Source organism: Pangasianodon hypophthalmus, chromosome 5 (genome assembly GCF_027358585.1).
Source record: "Pangasianodon hypophthalmus isolate fPanHyp1 chromosome 5, fPanHyp1.pri, whole genome shotgun sequence".
NCBI classification, from domain to species: Eukaryota; Metazoa; Chordata; class Actinopteri; order Siluriformes; family Pangasiidae; genus Pangasianodon; species Pangasianodon hypophthalmus.
Genome location: NC_069714.1, coordinates 8,304,612 through 8,319,744, shown reverse-complemented (window position 1 = coordinate 8,319,744; position 15,133 = coordinate 8,304,612). Strand labels below are relative to the sequence as shown.

General features: G+C 39.4%; 1 protein-coding gene across 10 annotated transcripts in view; it reads right to left on the bottom strand.

Annotated features, from left to right (window-relative positions):
- The window catches only part of stxbp5l (syntaxin binding protein 5L), a 118,171-nt gene that overhangs the window by 87,971 nt on the left and 15,067 nt on the right, over positions 1 to 15,133 (bottom strand). For all 10 annotated transcript variants that reach the window (XM_026947179.3, XM_026947182.3, XM_026947180.3 and 7 more), the window contains exon 2: positions 13,954 to 14,051. In XM_026947179.3, the coding sequence (XP_026802980.1) occupies positions 13,954 to 14,051 (98 nt within the window). The remainder of the gene's footprint in view (positions 1 to 13,953; positions 14,052 to 15,133) is intronic.

Below are 15,133 nucleotides of genomic sequence, written 5' to 3'. Positions count from 1 at the left end.
CACACACAGACAGACAGATAACAGACACACACATACAGAGAGAGAGAGAGAGAGAGAGAGAGAGAGAGGTCTGATGCACATCTGCGCACACAGAGGTGTAATCCAAGCAGACAGGTAAACACACCACAAATTTCATCAGTGTGACAGACAAGAAGTTATCCTTAGAGAGAGAGAGAGAGAGAGAGAGAAAATGGCACAGAAATAGAGAGAGAGGGAATAGATGAGTGAAGCTAACGTTTATAAAATTACAGGCAGGAAGAATGGAGAGTGATGGATGAGGAAAGAGAAAAGCAGCACTGGCATTCACAAGCTTCATTCTGCTAATTTGTAAACCGTGCATGAAAAAATATGAATATGCATCTTTCTTTATTTCTGACTACCTCTCTCTCTCTCTCTCTCTCTCTATCATAAATCTCCTTTATCTTTTTCACAACAAACACCCCCCACCTCCCCCAACACACACACACACACACACACACACACACACACACAGAGCTCTCTGATCATACCCTCAGTTTCCCCTATGCACTCAGCTATGTGAATGAAGTATAATACACTAAATATTCATTTTCCTTCCGCATCTGATCTGCATGCTAATATGGACAACAAAGAATGGATTAATATGCATCGATGACGGACCCTCTCTCATAAATCGTTTCAATTTGCTTATAACAATGAATGACATTTGGCACCTGCTGCTAACACAATCACGCCTCCATCTCCAATCGTGAAATTAATCTCATATGAAATTAATCTTTAGAGCTTTAACCCACAAAGAGAATACCAGATAATCATCTGTGTTGTTGTGTTTCCAAAACGTACTTATTCCTTTATTTATTATTCATCCTCTCCCTGCAGGGGTGGTACTGTTTTTTTTTTTTTTTTTGGGCAAGTGTGTGTCAGTGTACACACAAACACAGTTAGCACATCTGGGTATTAAAGAATTCGGTGACACTTTACTTGAACCTTCATCATAAGACAGAGATGAGTTTGTTATAAACACAATATGTCATTTTTCATGGCAGTGTATGCAACAGTGATGTAACAGTGTCTGCTAATATATTGATGTCATGATCACTGGCATAATGTCTGATCCCATGATAGCATCAAGTCTATTACAGTTAGCAGATGTTTAATGACAGATGTTACACTTGCAGAAAAAAAGGACAATAAACTGTAGCTTTCTTTGTCAATGGTACGTCTTTTGTACCTTTAGTATGTATATTTTTTTGCCTAGAAAGGTGCATGTAGTGTATCTTTAAAGCTTTACTCTTAAAACTACTTACAGTTTATTTATGCACCTTAAATTGGTTTTTAAGGTACACCATATTCACATTTCCAGGTAAAAAAATTACATATTATAGGTACAAAAGGTGACAGGAAAAGATACAGTTTAGTGCTATTTTTCTGAGTGTGTATACTTCATGACAACTATTATAACACGATATTATAATAGTTGTCACACTATTATACAGCATGCCAAACTTGAAACTAAGAATTTTAAAGACAGAATGCAATGTTGTTGCCTGAAAAGCTATAAATGCTAATACTGCATGGTAATGTTTTTCTAATCAGCATTTATGAGCTATCAGTTATAAAAGATCTGCTAATTGAGATCCCATTTACATCTCGTTATGATATCTGCCATGATGTATGCCATGGCATGATCATGTCACTATTATGAAGTGTTACAAATTATCCATACAACATTCATGGTTAAGACTCCCCAGCGAATGCATTATGAAGGTACGTAAAATCGTCATTTCACAGTTTGGAATTCTCACTATATGTTGCTGTATTTAGCACCATGCACCATGACACCAGGTGGAGGAAGCAGATGTTTTGGTATCTGACACTACAACAGCTGTGTGTTTTCCATCTGACTTCATTCAAAGCACACACACAAACACACACAGACACACACACACACACACACACACACACACACACACACAAACAAACATGTATGGTGGCACAAGACCAAGTTAATATCAAAGACATTGTGGATCATGCTTATAATAATGCCCTAAGCTGTGTAGCATGCTTGGAGGATTGCTACACACTTAGCTACACACTTAGCTACACAAACCATCTCTGTGATTTGACATTCTGGTTTGTCTCAAATCTATGTGCACTGAGGAGATAAAGCAACATTATACACACACCTCTTTATACTGAGCCAAGCTTTATGCAGAAGCGGCACACCCCAGTCCACACACTCACTTAGAGGTGTGTGTGTGTGTGTGCGTGTGTGTGTGTGCGTGCATGTGCGAGTGTAATATGAACATTTCCCTGTGGGACAGAAATGATGTTGGACACGATTTCTGCTTCAGAGAATTAAGTCCAGCATCCTGCTGAGATATACTGTAGCTTAGCTTCCCGCTATCTATCGCTCGCTTCTTTTTGCTTAACCAACCCCCTCACACCTCTCTTTCCATTCTTGCCTACTACACTCTCTCTCTCTCTCTCTCTCTCTCTCTCACACACACACACACACAAACACACACACACACATACACACACACACACAGATTGCTGCAGCAAGTTAGGAGAGCCAAGTCCCTCCCTTTTACCTCATTGCAACCCCTCCTTTCCTCTATTTCCCTTGGTCTTTCTCTCTTAGCCATCAGGAGATATTGATTTTTGAGCCTAGTGTCCTTTTTTTAGCAACATAACCAGCAAGCAGATAAGAGCAGTGGGCTAAAGAGAGAAAAGGGAAAGCAGCAGGGGGGCTTTCTCAAGGACTAAACAAGGACTCACTGTGCAAATGTCACATTTCCAGCCAGGTTTGAACAAGTTAGTCTGAACATCATCCTTTTTTTCATCATTCATGAATATTTCTGTTTCTAAATCATTCTTTTGTCTGCTACACTGCATCCATATTTCCCCATCCCTCCATCCACAGGATTGGTAAACACAATCATATAATGGGTCCTGTCAAATAAGCCAGCCTGTCCACAGCATTGTAAAGTACACAGACACACACACACATACACACACACAGTTCAAAAGCTCAAAACATCAAAGCAGCAATCACAAAACTGTCAGAGAAAATACCGTAGCACTGTTTGAATGTGATGTCCACTAAAAAAGTGACACCCTGTGTTTGTGTGCATCTATCCACAGGCTTCCTATGGATGCACATGAATGAACAGGTCCTCAATAATAAATAATCATGCATACACACTTACACACTCATACAGACACATTCAGGGGTGAATGAACATGATGAAAGCTGCATACGACAAGGTCTTTGTACAACGTCTGACATAGAAACACAGGCTACCTCTTTAACATTTTCATGTATGTGACATGATCACAAAAATAATTAAATGAAGCTCAGCAACCTTACACAGGCTGTGTGGCCACATTCATGCCATAATCCAATCCACCAATCATGTGGCAGCAGTGCATTGCATAAAATCATGCCATAAAATCATGCAGATTCAGGACAAGAGCTACAGGTAAAAAAATGTGATCTGTGTCACTTTGATCGTGGCATGATTGTTGGTGCCAGACAGGCTGGTTTGAGTATTTCAGAAACTGTTGATCTTCTGGGATTTTCACACACATCATTTTCTGGAGTTTACACAGAATGGTGTGAGAAAAAAAACATCCAGTGAGCAGCAGTTCTGTGAGCTTGTGATAATGAGAGAGGTCAGAGGAGAATGGCCAGACTAGTTAGAGCCGAGAGAAATCTATCACAGTTTCCGTGCCCATGACTCAGACTCTTGTTCCTGGCTGACAGGAGTGGAACCTGATGTGGCCTTCTTCTGTTGTAGCCCATCTGTCTCAAAGTATGACATCTTGAGCATTCTGAGATGCTTTTCTGCTCACCACGGTTGTAAAGAGTGATTATTTGTGTTACTATATCCTTCCTGTCAACTCAGAGCATCCTTTCTCATCAACTAGGCCTTTCTCATCATCAGCCTTTCTCATCATCTGTTTCTGCTCACAGACCTGCTGCTCACTGGATGTTTTTTGGGTTTTGCACCATTCGGTGTAAATTCTAGAGAATGTTGTACGTGAAAATCCCAAGAGATTAAGTGTAGTTTGGCACCAACAACCATGCCACAGTCAAGTTTTTTCCAATTCTGATGCTTGATGTGAACATTAAAGGAAGCTCTTGACCTGTATTTGCAAGATTTATATATTCTCAGTATTTATACGACCACCGGTGAAGGCTGGAGTCTTGCACAGAGTGGTGCAATTGTAAAAATAATAAAAGACTGAGTCAGAATGACTACATTATCCTGAGTATAGTTGAGTGCTGTGATATCTGATAAAATCTACTCCTCACTATGTGTGCAAGATGAGATTAAAAGATTAGATTTCACTTAAAGGATTCACATATATATTAGTGCTGGAAATCATTGGCTGGTGGGGAAAAAAATTTACAATAAGTATATTGATTCTGTGTTTTCTCTGGCACATAGATTTCATGTCTTTATTTTGGTGTTAGTATCACAAATGCAGAGACATGCATACAAGTGTATTCATTTTGAAAAGGCAGTCTGAAATCTGAAATTGCATGTTGATTTGCAAATCAACTCATTAGTTTTGAATACTAACTTCCAGTGTTGTTCTTCATTTTTTATTGCTTTAATGAATAAGATGTTTGCTACATCAAAACCATTCTGAATCTCACTAGCATGTTTTAAAAGTGGCAACATGAGCATTCACAGAGCATGTAACTTCACTTTCACTGGGTGGAGTTTTTGTTGTCAAATATGACTTGGTCAGACAGACGCATTTATACTCGTATAAAGTGACTAAATAGTGTTTCAAACCGCCTCCTGTGATCACCTCAAGTGATCTGAGTGATCAGATCTGTTGCAAATGCATCTTGGGTGCATTTACACTTTCATTTTTGTGTGTATAATCTCCTGATATTTAAGATGAATGAAGCAAGGTCAAAGATACTATCAGGCTAATTTTCTTCTTTCGGCTGCTCCCATTAGAGGTCGCCACAGCGGCTCATTGGTCTGCATATTTTTGATTTGGCACAGTTTTTATGCCAGATGCCCTTCCTGATGCAACCCTCCCCAATTTTATCCAGGCTTGGGACCGGCACTGGGAGTGCACTGTCTTGTGCAACCCCAGTGGCTGGGGGTTGGTTCCCTGGCCGTGGCAGTGAGAGCACCGGGGCCTAACCAGTAGTCCTCCAGGGACCCACTATCAGACTAATACAGTAAGAAAAAAAGAGGAAAACAGGCAAAAGGCCATGGGTGAATATAGACAGAATGACACAGAGTAGACCAGCTAAAGCATATTTTTTCCTCTTGACATGTTGCTGGTTTTTAGCTATGAATGCTGCAAAATATAACATCCGTGCAATATTGTGCAGTCTAGACCCATTCCTCATGTCTATGATTTGGCGTATCTGATATTTCATTACTTTTCTTGACCTTTTGTGTATAATGATGCATTGAATGAACATAAGTGTGACTGTCACAATTTGAAACCAGATCATTTAATGTAACTATCCAAATAGGCTCAAGACCATAACAGCTATATCTGCCATATTTATCTATGACGTATACACTGTATGTGTTAATTCTAGTCCCCAATATTGACGTAATAAGTATCCTATCATTGACATACAAAGCTCTATAGCTAAAGGCCACAAAATCTCTACATAGGTGTAGATTATGATGTTATATAAAAATGTTTGATTTATATGTGAAAGCATCACATATCTTCTGCATCCACAAAAGTCACATATCCCTATCATCCTAGAAACATTTGGTCCAGAAAAAAAGCTAGACACATCTCCCCTCCACAAACACACACCTGTGTTATAAATGTGCATGAGTGCCCTCTGGCTTATGTAACACTATGAGGAGATTACAGCAGCGAAGCCTTGGAAATGTGACTCATTCACTAGCTAGCAAATGTCAAGCTTCTAAGAGGGAGCGAGAGAGATGGAGAACTCTAAATCTTGATCAAAATGGATTATATCACCACTACCTACACTGTGAGATCAAGCTGCAGTTCACCACTACAATAAAGAGTTCACGACACATCAGCGCCCACATTCAGCAGTAACATACATGCAGTGATTTAGCCAGCCTACGCGGCCTGAAGCTTGGAGCACAAATCAATCCGCTAACCAGTACACATGTTTCTCCAGGAGACACGGAGAAACCTACTGGATAAATCACAACCTCGTGTAACCTCCGTCTCCTCAGATGAGAACAGCAACAGCTTTGTATATAAGCCCTTGCAGATCACTCCCCCCCCCAAAACTTCCTGTTTGAAGACATTAATTAGTTTCTATGCTTTGAGCACCGGGAGGGAAAATATTGTGATAAATATTTTAGCATAATTCCTTGATAATAATTATGAGATAATAATTAGTCAATTTGTTTACAAACATGTTTAAAGCCAGACTCACTTTATCTTCACATAAGAGGAGTCTGCCCTGCTGAGAGTTAGTGACTCCACATTAAATCAAACATATTAGATTCGCAGATGGAGAAAACAGGCAGATTATTCAGCAGGAAATCTAAAAACCTAAAAAGTAAGTTTCCAAGAAGAGTAAGCCCCGCCTCCTTTCTGTTTTCACCAGCAGCAGCAATGCAGCTAACATGAAACTATTAAAATCTTAGAATTTTCAGAAAATGACGCTGATAAGTGTGTGTGTATGTGTGTGTGTGTGTGTGTATGCATGCGTGCAATGCTGTATCTGAGTCTATGTAATAAACACTCACACACACACACGCACACACACACACACACACACACTAACTGTCCAGGCAGGTCGATCTGAAATTGAAAGTTGAGACCATGGCCTACAGGGGAGTGTATCATACCATCTCTCCATCTGTCTCTCACTCAAGCTGTACAATCTCCATGTGATCCACACTCACACACACATATGCAGACACACACACGCACATATATGCACACACACACACACACACACACACACATACACACACAGAAAGATGAACCGGTTTAGTCTTGCCTATGAGAAAGGCCTCATAAATTAACAAAATAATTGAATTCTCTCTATCTGTGTGTGTGTGTTCAGCTCTGAGAGATGACCTCTGCTCTGCTCTGCTCTGCTCTGCTCTGGCCTTATCAGTGCCTTATCAGTGTTTTTTCCTCCATCCATCTCTCCATCCATCCATCTGTCCTTATGTCCGTGTGTGTGTCTGTGTGTGTGTGTGTGTGTAAGTGTGCATGTGATCCTCTTCTGCCCTTACAGTGATCCTCAGCACCACCATCTTCACCTTCAGTCTCACACCCTTCCTCCACCTCTTAATTGCAATAATTTCCTTGCAACGCTAAAGCTCTCCTTCTCTCCTTCACTCACTGCCCTCCTGCGCTCTCTCCATCCCTCTAATTATCATCATTGAGCACAGGTCAGAATCAGACCTCTCAGTCACACAAAGGGATGAGATCAGGAGGGAGATCTACAACTCACACACTTAGAGACTAACCCAGATTATTCTAGATAAGAAACTCATTCTCTCTCTCGCTCTCTCTCCAGCTCTCCCTCCCCTTTCACTCTTAAACACGCCCACACATCATACTTTCCTGATTTACCCATTAGATCCCAAAGATCTATAGAACAAAGACACCACATTACCTACAACAGTGTGAGTAGAACAGGAAAAACTGTGTCCTGCCCAGACATCAGTGCACATGAAGCAAATCAAGACTAAGGAGTCTTGATTTTTTTTGTAAATTGTCTTGTAAATTGTAAACGTGTAATGCATTTCTGGCCACTGTCTATCAGTCTAAATGGTTCTGAGAAGAGCAAATAATCGTTTCCTTAATTACGATCACAGCTGTGTCGTGTGCCATCTGTAGCTCTGAGGTCTGTACAGAGCCTAGTTAATTAAATCAATTACGTCACTAAGGCCACTAATAAATGTCATATACAGAGTCATAATAATGCGAACCAGTCAAACATGCAAATTCTTGTAACATTTATGACTCAGCAGCTCGATGTAGATCCGCAAACATTTATTAAACAAAACCACAAAGCAAAGATCACAGATCCAAACTGTGTGGTGACAAATACAATCCACAGTTAAAAGGAAAGCCAGCAGGTAGTTAGCAATTTATTTATAGTTTTACACAGCTAATACAAAAGCCTATAGGGATGCCCTCAGAGGCGATGCCAAACACACACATGCGTGCACCTAAACCACTATAAGACAACATAAAACAGCAGCGAAGAGCTTCAGTTAATGTTCACATCAAATGTCAGAATAGGAAAAATATGTGATCTCAATGATTTGGACTGTGGCATGGTTGTTGGTGCCAGACTGGCTGATTTCAGAAACTGCTGATCTCCTGGGATTTTCACACACAACAGATTCTAGAGTTTACCCAGAATGGTGTGAAAAGCAAAAAACATCCAGTGAGTGTCAGTTCTATGGGCAGAAACATCTTGTTGATTAGAGAGGTCAGAGTGAATGGCCAGACTGGTTCAAGCTGACAGGAAGGCTATGGTAATTCAAATAACCACTCTGTACAACCATGGTGAGCAGAAAAGCATTTCATGTCCAACTTTGAGATGGATGGGCTACAATAGCAGATGACCGCATCATGTTCTATTCCTGTCACTAAGAACAGAAATTTCAGGCTACAGTGGGGAACAAATCTGGACAGTTGAAGATTGTATGGATTGGATGAATCAATGAATCTCAAATTCTGCTGTGACAAATAGGTGGTAGGGTCCAACTTTGGTGTCAACAGCATGAATCCATTGCTTTGTGTCAACAGTCCCGGCTGGTGGAGGTGGTGTAATGGTGTGGGGAATGTTTTCTTGGCATGCTTTGGATCCATTAATACCAATCAATCATCGCATGATTGCCACAGCCTATTTGAGTATTGTTGTTGACCATGCGCATCCCTTTATGGCCAAGGTTTACCATCTTATAATGGCTACTTCCAGCATGATTATGCACCATGTCACAAAGCACAAGTTGTCTCAAACTTGTCACAAGATCCGAATTGAATAGAGCTCCTTTGGGATGTGATAAAACAGGAGATACGCAGCATGAATATCCAGCTAACAAATCTGCAGGAACTGTGTGACACATTCATGTCAACATGGACCAGAATCTCAAAGGAATGTTTCCAACATCTTGTGGAGTCCATGCCATGAAGAACTGAGGCTTTTCTGGAGGCCTGCCAGGTGTTAGTATGGTGTTCCTCACATTGTTCTTTCTTTATTTCTGACTACCTCTCTCTCTCTCTCCCTATGTCTCAATCTGTCCATGATGCAATGATGTTCTTGCTTTACATCACTAGAATCTCACTCTGTTCACTTCTGCATCTTGCCTAAATAGAAGCTGTGTCTGTAATAAAATCCAAAATTTGCAGATTGCTTGGAGTAATGCATGACAGCAACTCGAGAGAGAGAGAGAGAGAGAGAGAGAGAGAGAGAGAGGGAGAGAGAAACCCTCAGTCTTCATTGTCACTATTAATAACAGAATGACCTTTACTTCTTATACAACATCATGGTCCTGTCAGAGTAAACAACTACACTTATTCACCATTATGGAATGAGCAGACAAAGCTGAATTTGTACATGTACACTGCTCATCACCTTGTTAATTTACCTTTTTTCAATTTTCTGAACAACTGATTTGTGATTTACTGAAGCATTATCTCTGCTTGAACAGAGCATTCGAAATACAGTTTCATTAAACATTTTGTATAAGCTTTGTATTTTAAATCTTCATTTTTTGTATCAGACTTTATTTTTTCTACATTGAAGAATAGATTGCTTGGTGTAGTGTAGTGCAATGCAAAACAAGCACCCTAGTTTTGTTTTGGGTCTAAATATTATCTTATATATATATATATATATATATATATATATATATATATATATATATATATATATGTATATATATATATATATATATATATATATATGTATATATATATATATATATATATTGCTATTATACACATATCAGTGTGAATGGGTGTGTTTTCTTTTTGTTGCAGTGATACAACTTCTATATATCTAATGAGCAGTGGTGCCTGTAAATCAGCTTCAGTCACAACTAATTAAAGTCTGTGTGTGTGTGTGTGTTTCATAACTGACTTCTTAAATGAGACAGAGACACTCAGGGGAATTAGAAGATGTTAAATTATGGTAAAGATTAATTTCCACAACTTGCACAAACTCAGTTTCTTCCCAGGCCACTTTGGTGATTTTTGTGAGGTTTTTGTAATCCAAGACTAAAATTGACTTTATTTTAACTTTGTGTATTCTATTGATTAACCCCAATAACTGGCTTTGAAATTCAAATAGGATTTTTCTAGGGAAAAAATAGAACTAACAGAAACTATTTAAATATATGCACTGGGAGCAACATTTATATATAAAAATATAAATATATAAAAAGTCTACACATCAGGTGGACACATTATTGTAAGGGCATTTCCTGTGCACAGCCCACTTCAGGATTCCAGAATTTTGGAATTATGGGATTATTATATCTTTTGGAATTGGCCTCAGCAGACCATAACACATTTTGTCACATGGTCCGGGGTGATTTAGTTGAGCTTGGATGTTTTTTTGAGAAAGGGTTTCTGTCTAGCTGCCCTACCCCATAGCCCAGACATGTGAAGAATATGAGAGATTTTTGTCACATGCAGAGAGTAATCAGTACTTGTCAGATATTCCTGCAGCTCCTCTAATGTTGCCAGTGGTCTCTTGGCAGCATTCCTGTTAAGAGTTTGTCTTGTCCTTTTGTGTGCTGCCCCAATTTCTCTATTTATTGATGATGGCCTTCATGGTATTCCATGGTTCATCTAATGTTTTGGAAATTCTTTTATACCCCTGACCTGATTGATTTCTTTCGACAGTGGCACCCTGTACATGCTTTCTAAGCTCTTTGAGGATCATGGCTTCAGTAGTCGGATGAAACCAAGAAGATGTGAAGAAAATACTACAGAAGCAGCTGGTCTTTATTTGAGGTTTATCCAAATAATTTGTATGCTATATGTAAGTTTGAACATGAGGTTGAATGTGATCGTTTCATTCTGAACACAGCCACATCCCCAATTATAAAAGGGTGTGCACACTTACGCAACCGGGTTATTGTAACATTTTTATTTCTCCTATTTTTCCCTAAATGTTTTCTATTTTTTTATACATTGCAATTTCAAATTGAGGGTAGAAAAAGTTCTGACATGATTTATCTTGGTTTCATTTTTTTATTCACAAAAACCTTCCATTTTAACAGGGGTATGTAGACTACAGAGGTATGTAGACTATGGTATGTATTCTTTCATTATAAAGATCAGTTTATTCAACCTTCCTTTTTTTCTTCTAAAAGACTCTCAGCAAAGTCACAGTGCAGGTGATGTAAACCACAGCAACTCAGGTTTAATAGAATTCTAAAGCATCCATCATTCTGTGATTGCCAAAGATTTATTTATTTATTTATTTATTTATTTATTTATTTATTTATTTATTTATTTATTTATTATTCATCTATTATTATTATTAATTATTCAAGAACTGCAGTGAAACCTGTAGTAAATGTAAGCATTGTTTTGTTGTTGCTTGTTTTGGGAGTTTTTTATAGACAGCAGCTGTGTAGCAGTTATCAGGCATGAGGTTAACATCATTTTCCTCCCTCATAATTTATAATTTGTTCCTGTGGTAAACAGATGAAATAGAAGGAGAAGAGTAGTGATGGAGGGATATAAGGAAAGAGAGAGAGAGAGAGAGAGAGAGTAGATAACAAACAAGGGCAACCCCATGACCTGTTAATAGCAGAGCTGGAAAACATGAATGTGCTTTTATTAGTAAAAGGACCAAACCTCAATACACACACACACACACACACAACATAATAACATGGTGTATGTGTGTGTGTGTGTGTGTGTGTGTGTGTGTGAAAGAGAGAGAGAGAGAAAGGGAAAAAGAGATAGATAGAGAGAGAGTGAGCATCATCATTCTGACATTAACTAGAGAGAAGCTGCAGTGAACTTGTACGTGATATGCCTGACAATAAAACCAGCTTCAGCTCATGTTCTCTCTCTCATGAACACACACACACACACACACACACACACACACACATGTGCACCTAAACGACTAAATGGTTTCTGTCTCACCCCGCTCATCTTACTGCTTTTATGCTTTGCAGCATCGTTCATCCTTGTTCACTTCACTGCTCAGACTTTCCCCTTTCTCTTCCTCTCTCTTCCTCGCTCACTTCTCTCTCCTTCCCTCTTTCACTCTCTCTTTCCCTTTCTCACTCTCTCTTCTGTCTTTCATTCACTTTCCCTTCTTCATTCTCTCTTTCCCTCTCTCATACTCTCTCTCTCTGCATCTCTCACTCTCTCTCAGTCCCTCTTCCCCACTTTCACTCTCTCCTTCCCTTTCTCACTCACTCTTCTGTCTTTCATTCACTCCCTCTCTTTCCATCCTTCATTCTCTCTTTCCCTCCCTCACACTCTCTCTGCATCTCTCACTCTCTCCTTCCCTCTCTCACACTCTCTCTGCATCTCTCACTCTCTCTTCCATCTTTCATTCACTTTCCCTCCTTCATTCTCTCTTTCCCTCTCTCACACTCTCTCTCTGCATCTCTCACTCTCTCTCAGTCCCTGTTCCCCTCTTTCACTCTCTCCTTCCCTTTCTCACTCACTCTTCTGTCTTTCATTCACTCTTTCTCTTTCCATCCTTCATTCTCTCTTTCCCTCTCTCACACTCTCTCTGCATCTCTCACTCTGTCTTCCTCTCTTTCAGTCATTCTCTCTTTCCTTAAGTCAAGTCACTCTCTCTTTCCCTCCTTTACCCTCTCTTTCCCTCTGTAACCCTTTTTTCTCTCTCTTTCCCTCTCTCACACTCTCTCTGCGTCACTATCTCTCACTCAACAGTCTCTTTCTTTCCTTTTTCCCCACACTCACTCTCTCTTTCCCTCTCTTGCTCTCTCTTTTTTCCACTAGTGTGTGCTCTGATGAGAAGTGACTGCCAGTCACACAGGAGAATTCTATTATCCCTCTCTCATACACACACAAACACACACACATAAGAACAACCTCAAGGCAACACTTTAGGGAGTGCACATGGAATTAAATTACCTGTTTGGAAGCACAAACACACACACACACACACACACATGCACACAGAGGCATGGACACATGCAGATATGTATTACACACTAACTCACAGTCCTATTCTCTGCCTCCTGTTGAAAAAATGGCCTTACTGTGATTCTCACTACTATAGAAACTACACTGCGCACACAGGAAGCCTCTGTGAGTTTGGGGTGAACAGATCTCAGACACACCTGCATAAACCCACAAACATCAAATTCTGTGTTTGCCTACACGAATGATTTGCAGACTGTGCATACACAAAGTAGCCAGGAAAGCTGACAATCGATACTGCAGTGTGAATGTTTAACTTGGGAGTTTCTAGATCGATACAGTGCTCCAAACAACAACTAAATATATCGTTCTGCTGAGAGAGAGAGAGAGAGAGAGAGAGAGAGGGAGAAACAAATCTCAGATATTTTTTTCTCAAAATACACATAACCACATAACCAGCATTCTGCATTTTGGACAAAAGTTAATAATAACATATCATTCTAATGGCACCCCAACCGTGAAAAGATAACTTGTCCTTACTACAATACACCATATTTCACCATCTAATGATAGATCTGATTGTGTGTAAGCACGGTAAAGTGTGCATTGGTGATTTATGAGTTAACCCACACAAAGAAATTCTCATAACACCTCCCCAGACACGTGTTGGTATCTGTACATGTCTCTGTGTCTTCACCCCTGAGAGTTAGTTAAATGGTCAGACTCAGTTCTGGGCTGTAGGGATGCCCTTAGGCAGGAAAAACACAGCACAGTTTTCTCTTACCTCCAGCTGCACACTTCTCACAGTGTGTGTGAGTTCAAAGAGCCCAAAACAGTACTATGGCTGGAAAACACAGAGGAAAAGGATACACGCGCACTCCTCCAGAGCGAGATCCGATAGCCAGAATCTTCTGCACAGGGTCAAACGCTAGAGCTGTAGGCTGGTAGGGGAAGCCATGACGCACAGTCTATAGACAGAGCAGAGGAACACGATTGGTTTATATGCAGACTTTAACCACAAAATACAAGATAATACAAAATAAAGCTTTGAAGTCATCCCATAGCACTACTGACCAAAACTAAACAAAACAACTATCTAGTCTTGGCTAAGCAACAGATTTTCACCACCTTCTTGTGTGTGTTTTAAATAGTGGATGCATACAGTGATGGTTGTAACCAGGATATTTTTAGACTAACTTATCATACCATGAAAATTTCAAACAACACCAGTATATCACAGTCATCAATGTTCTTCTGAATTTATTTATTAATTGGGATTTAAAAGTGAGCCAAATTCCAATCAGGTTTGTGTTCCTAGTGGAACCACAGAGGTTCTATGTCTACCCCTAAAACAGAGTATTTTTCTATCCTAGAGAACTTTTTAGGAAGCAAAAAATAAAACATAAAATAAAAAATAAAACACTCAACTATCCAACAAACAACTGAGAAAGTTTTAGACTACATTTTAGTTTGGAAATGTACACAAAAGACAATGAAAAAGAATCACAAACTTTCATATGCTCTATTAATGTAGATGTATAGAGAGCATCCCACATGTGGCACTTTGCATGTGGACTTTGTTTTGAGGATGATTCCTGAGAATAACAGTTAATTTGCTTGCACCAAAACCATTTCAGTGAATAAAATGCACACCCTAAATTCTAAGGCTTGTCTTTTCTAGCTTCCAATTCATCACATCAAAAGTGGGCAATTAGTACTGCTCACTTGGACTGAATGAATGGGTAAAAACTATCAGAAGAGTTCAGAAGCAGGATTAACAGAGGGCCTTCCAAGCTCTTAGTCAGGGATCTTTTCACTCTGATGAAATACATAAGAGATGTTCATAATGCTTAGGAGCTGTCCCTAACACAAAGTGCAGAAATTTGGAGGAACGGTCCCTGGTTATACATAGGCTCTGATATATTAATTTAAGTTTGTGTATGAAAAACACATGGAAAATATATAACATCTGCAAAAAATACACAAGCCAATTTACTAACAGAGGCTATAGAGTTGTATATTTTATCTACTGTATGGCTGTCTTAATGAA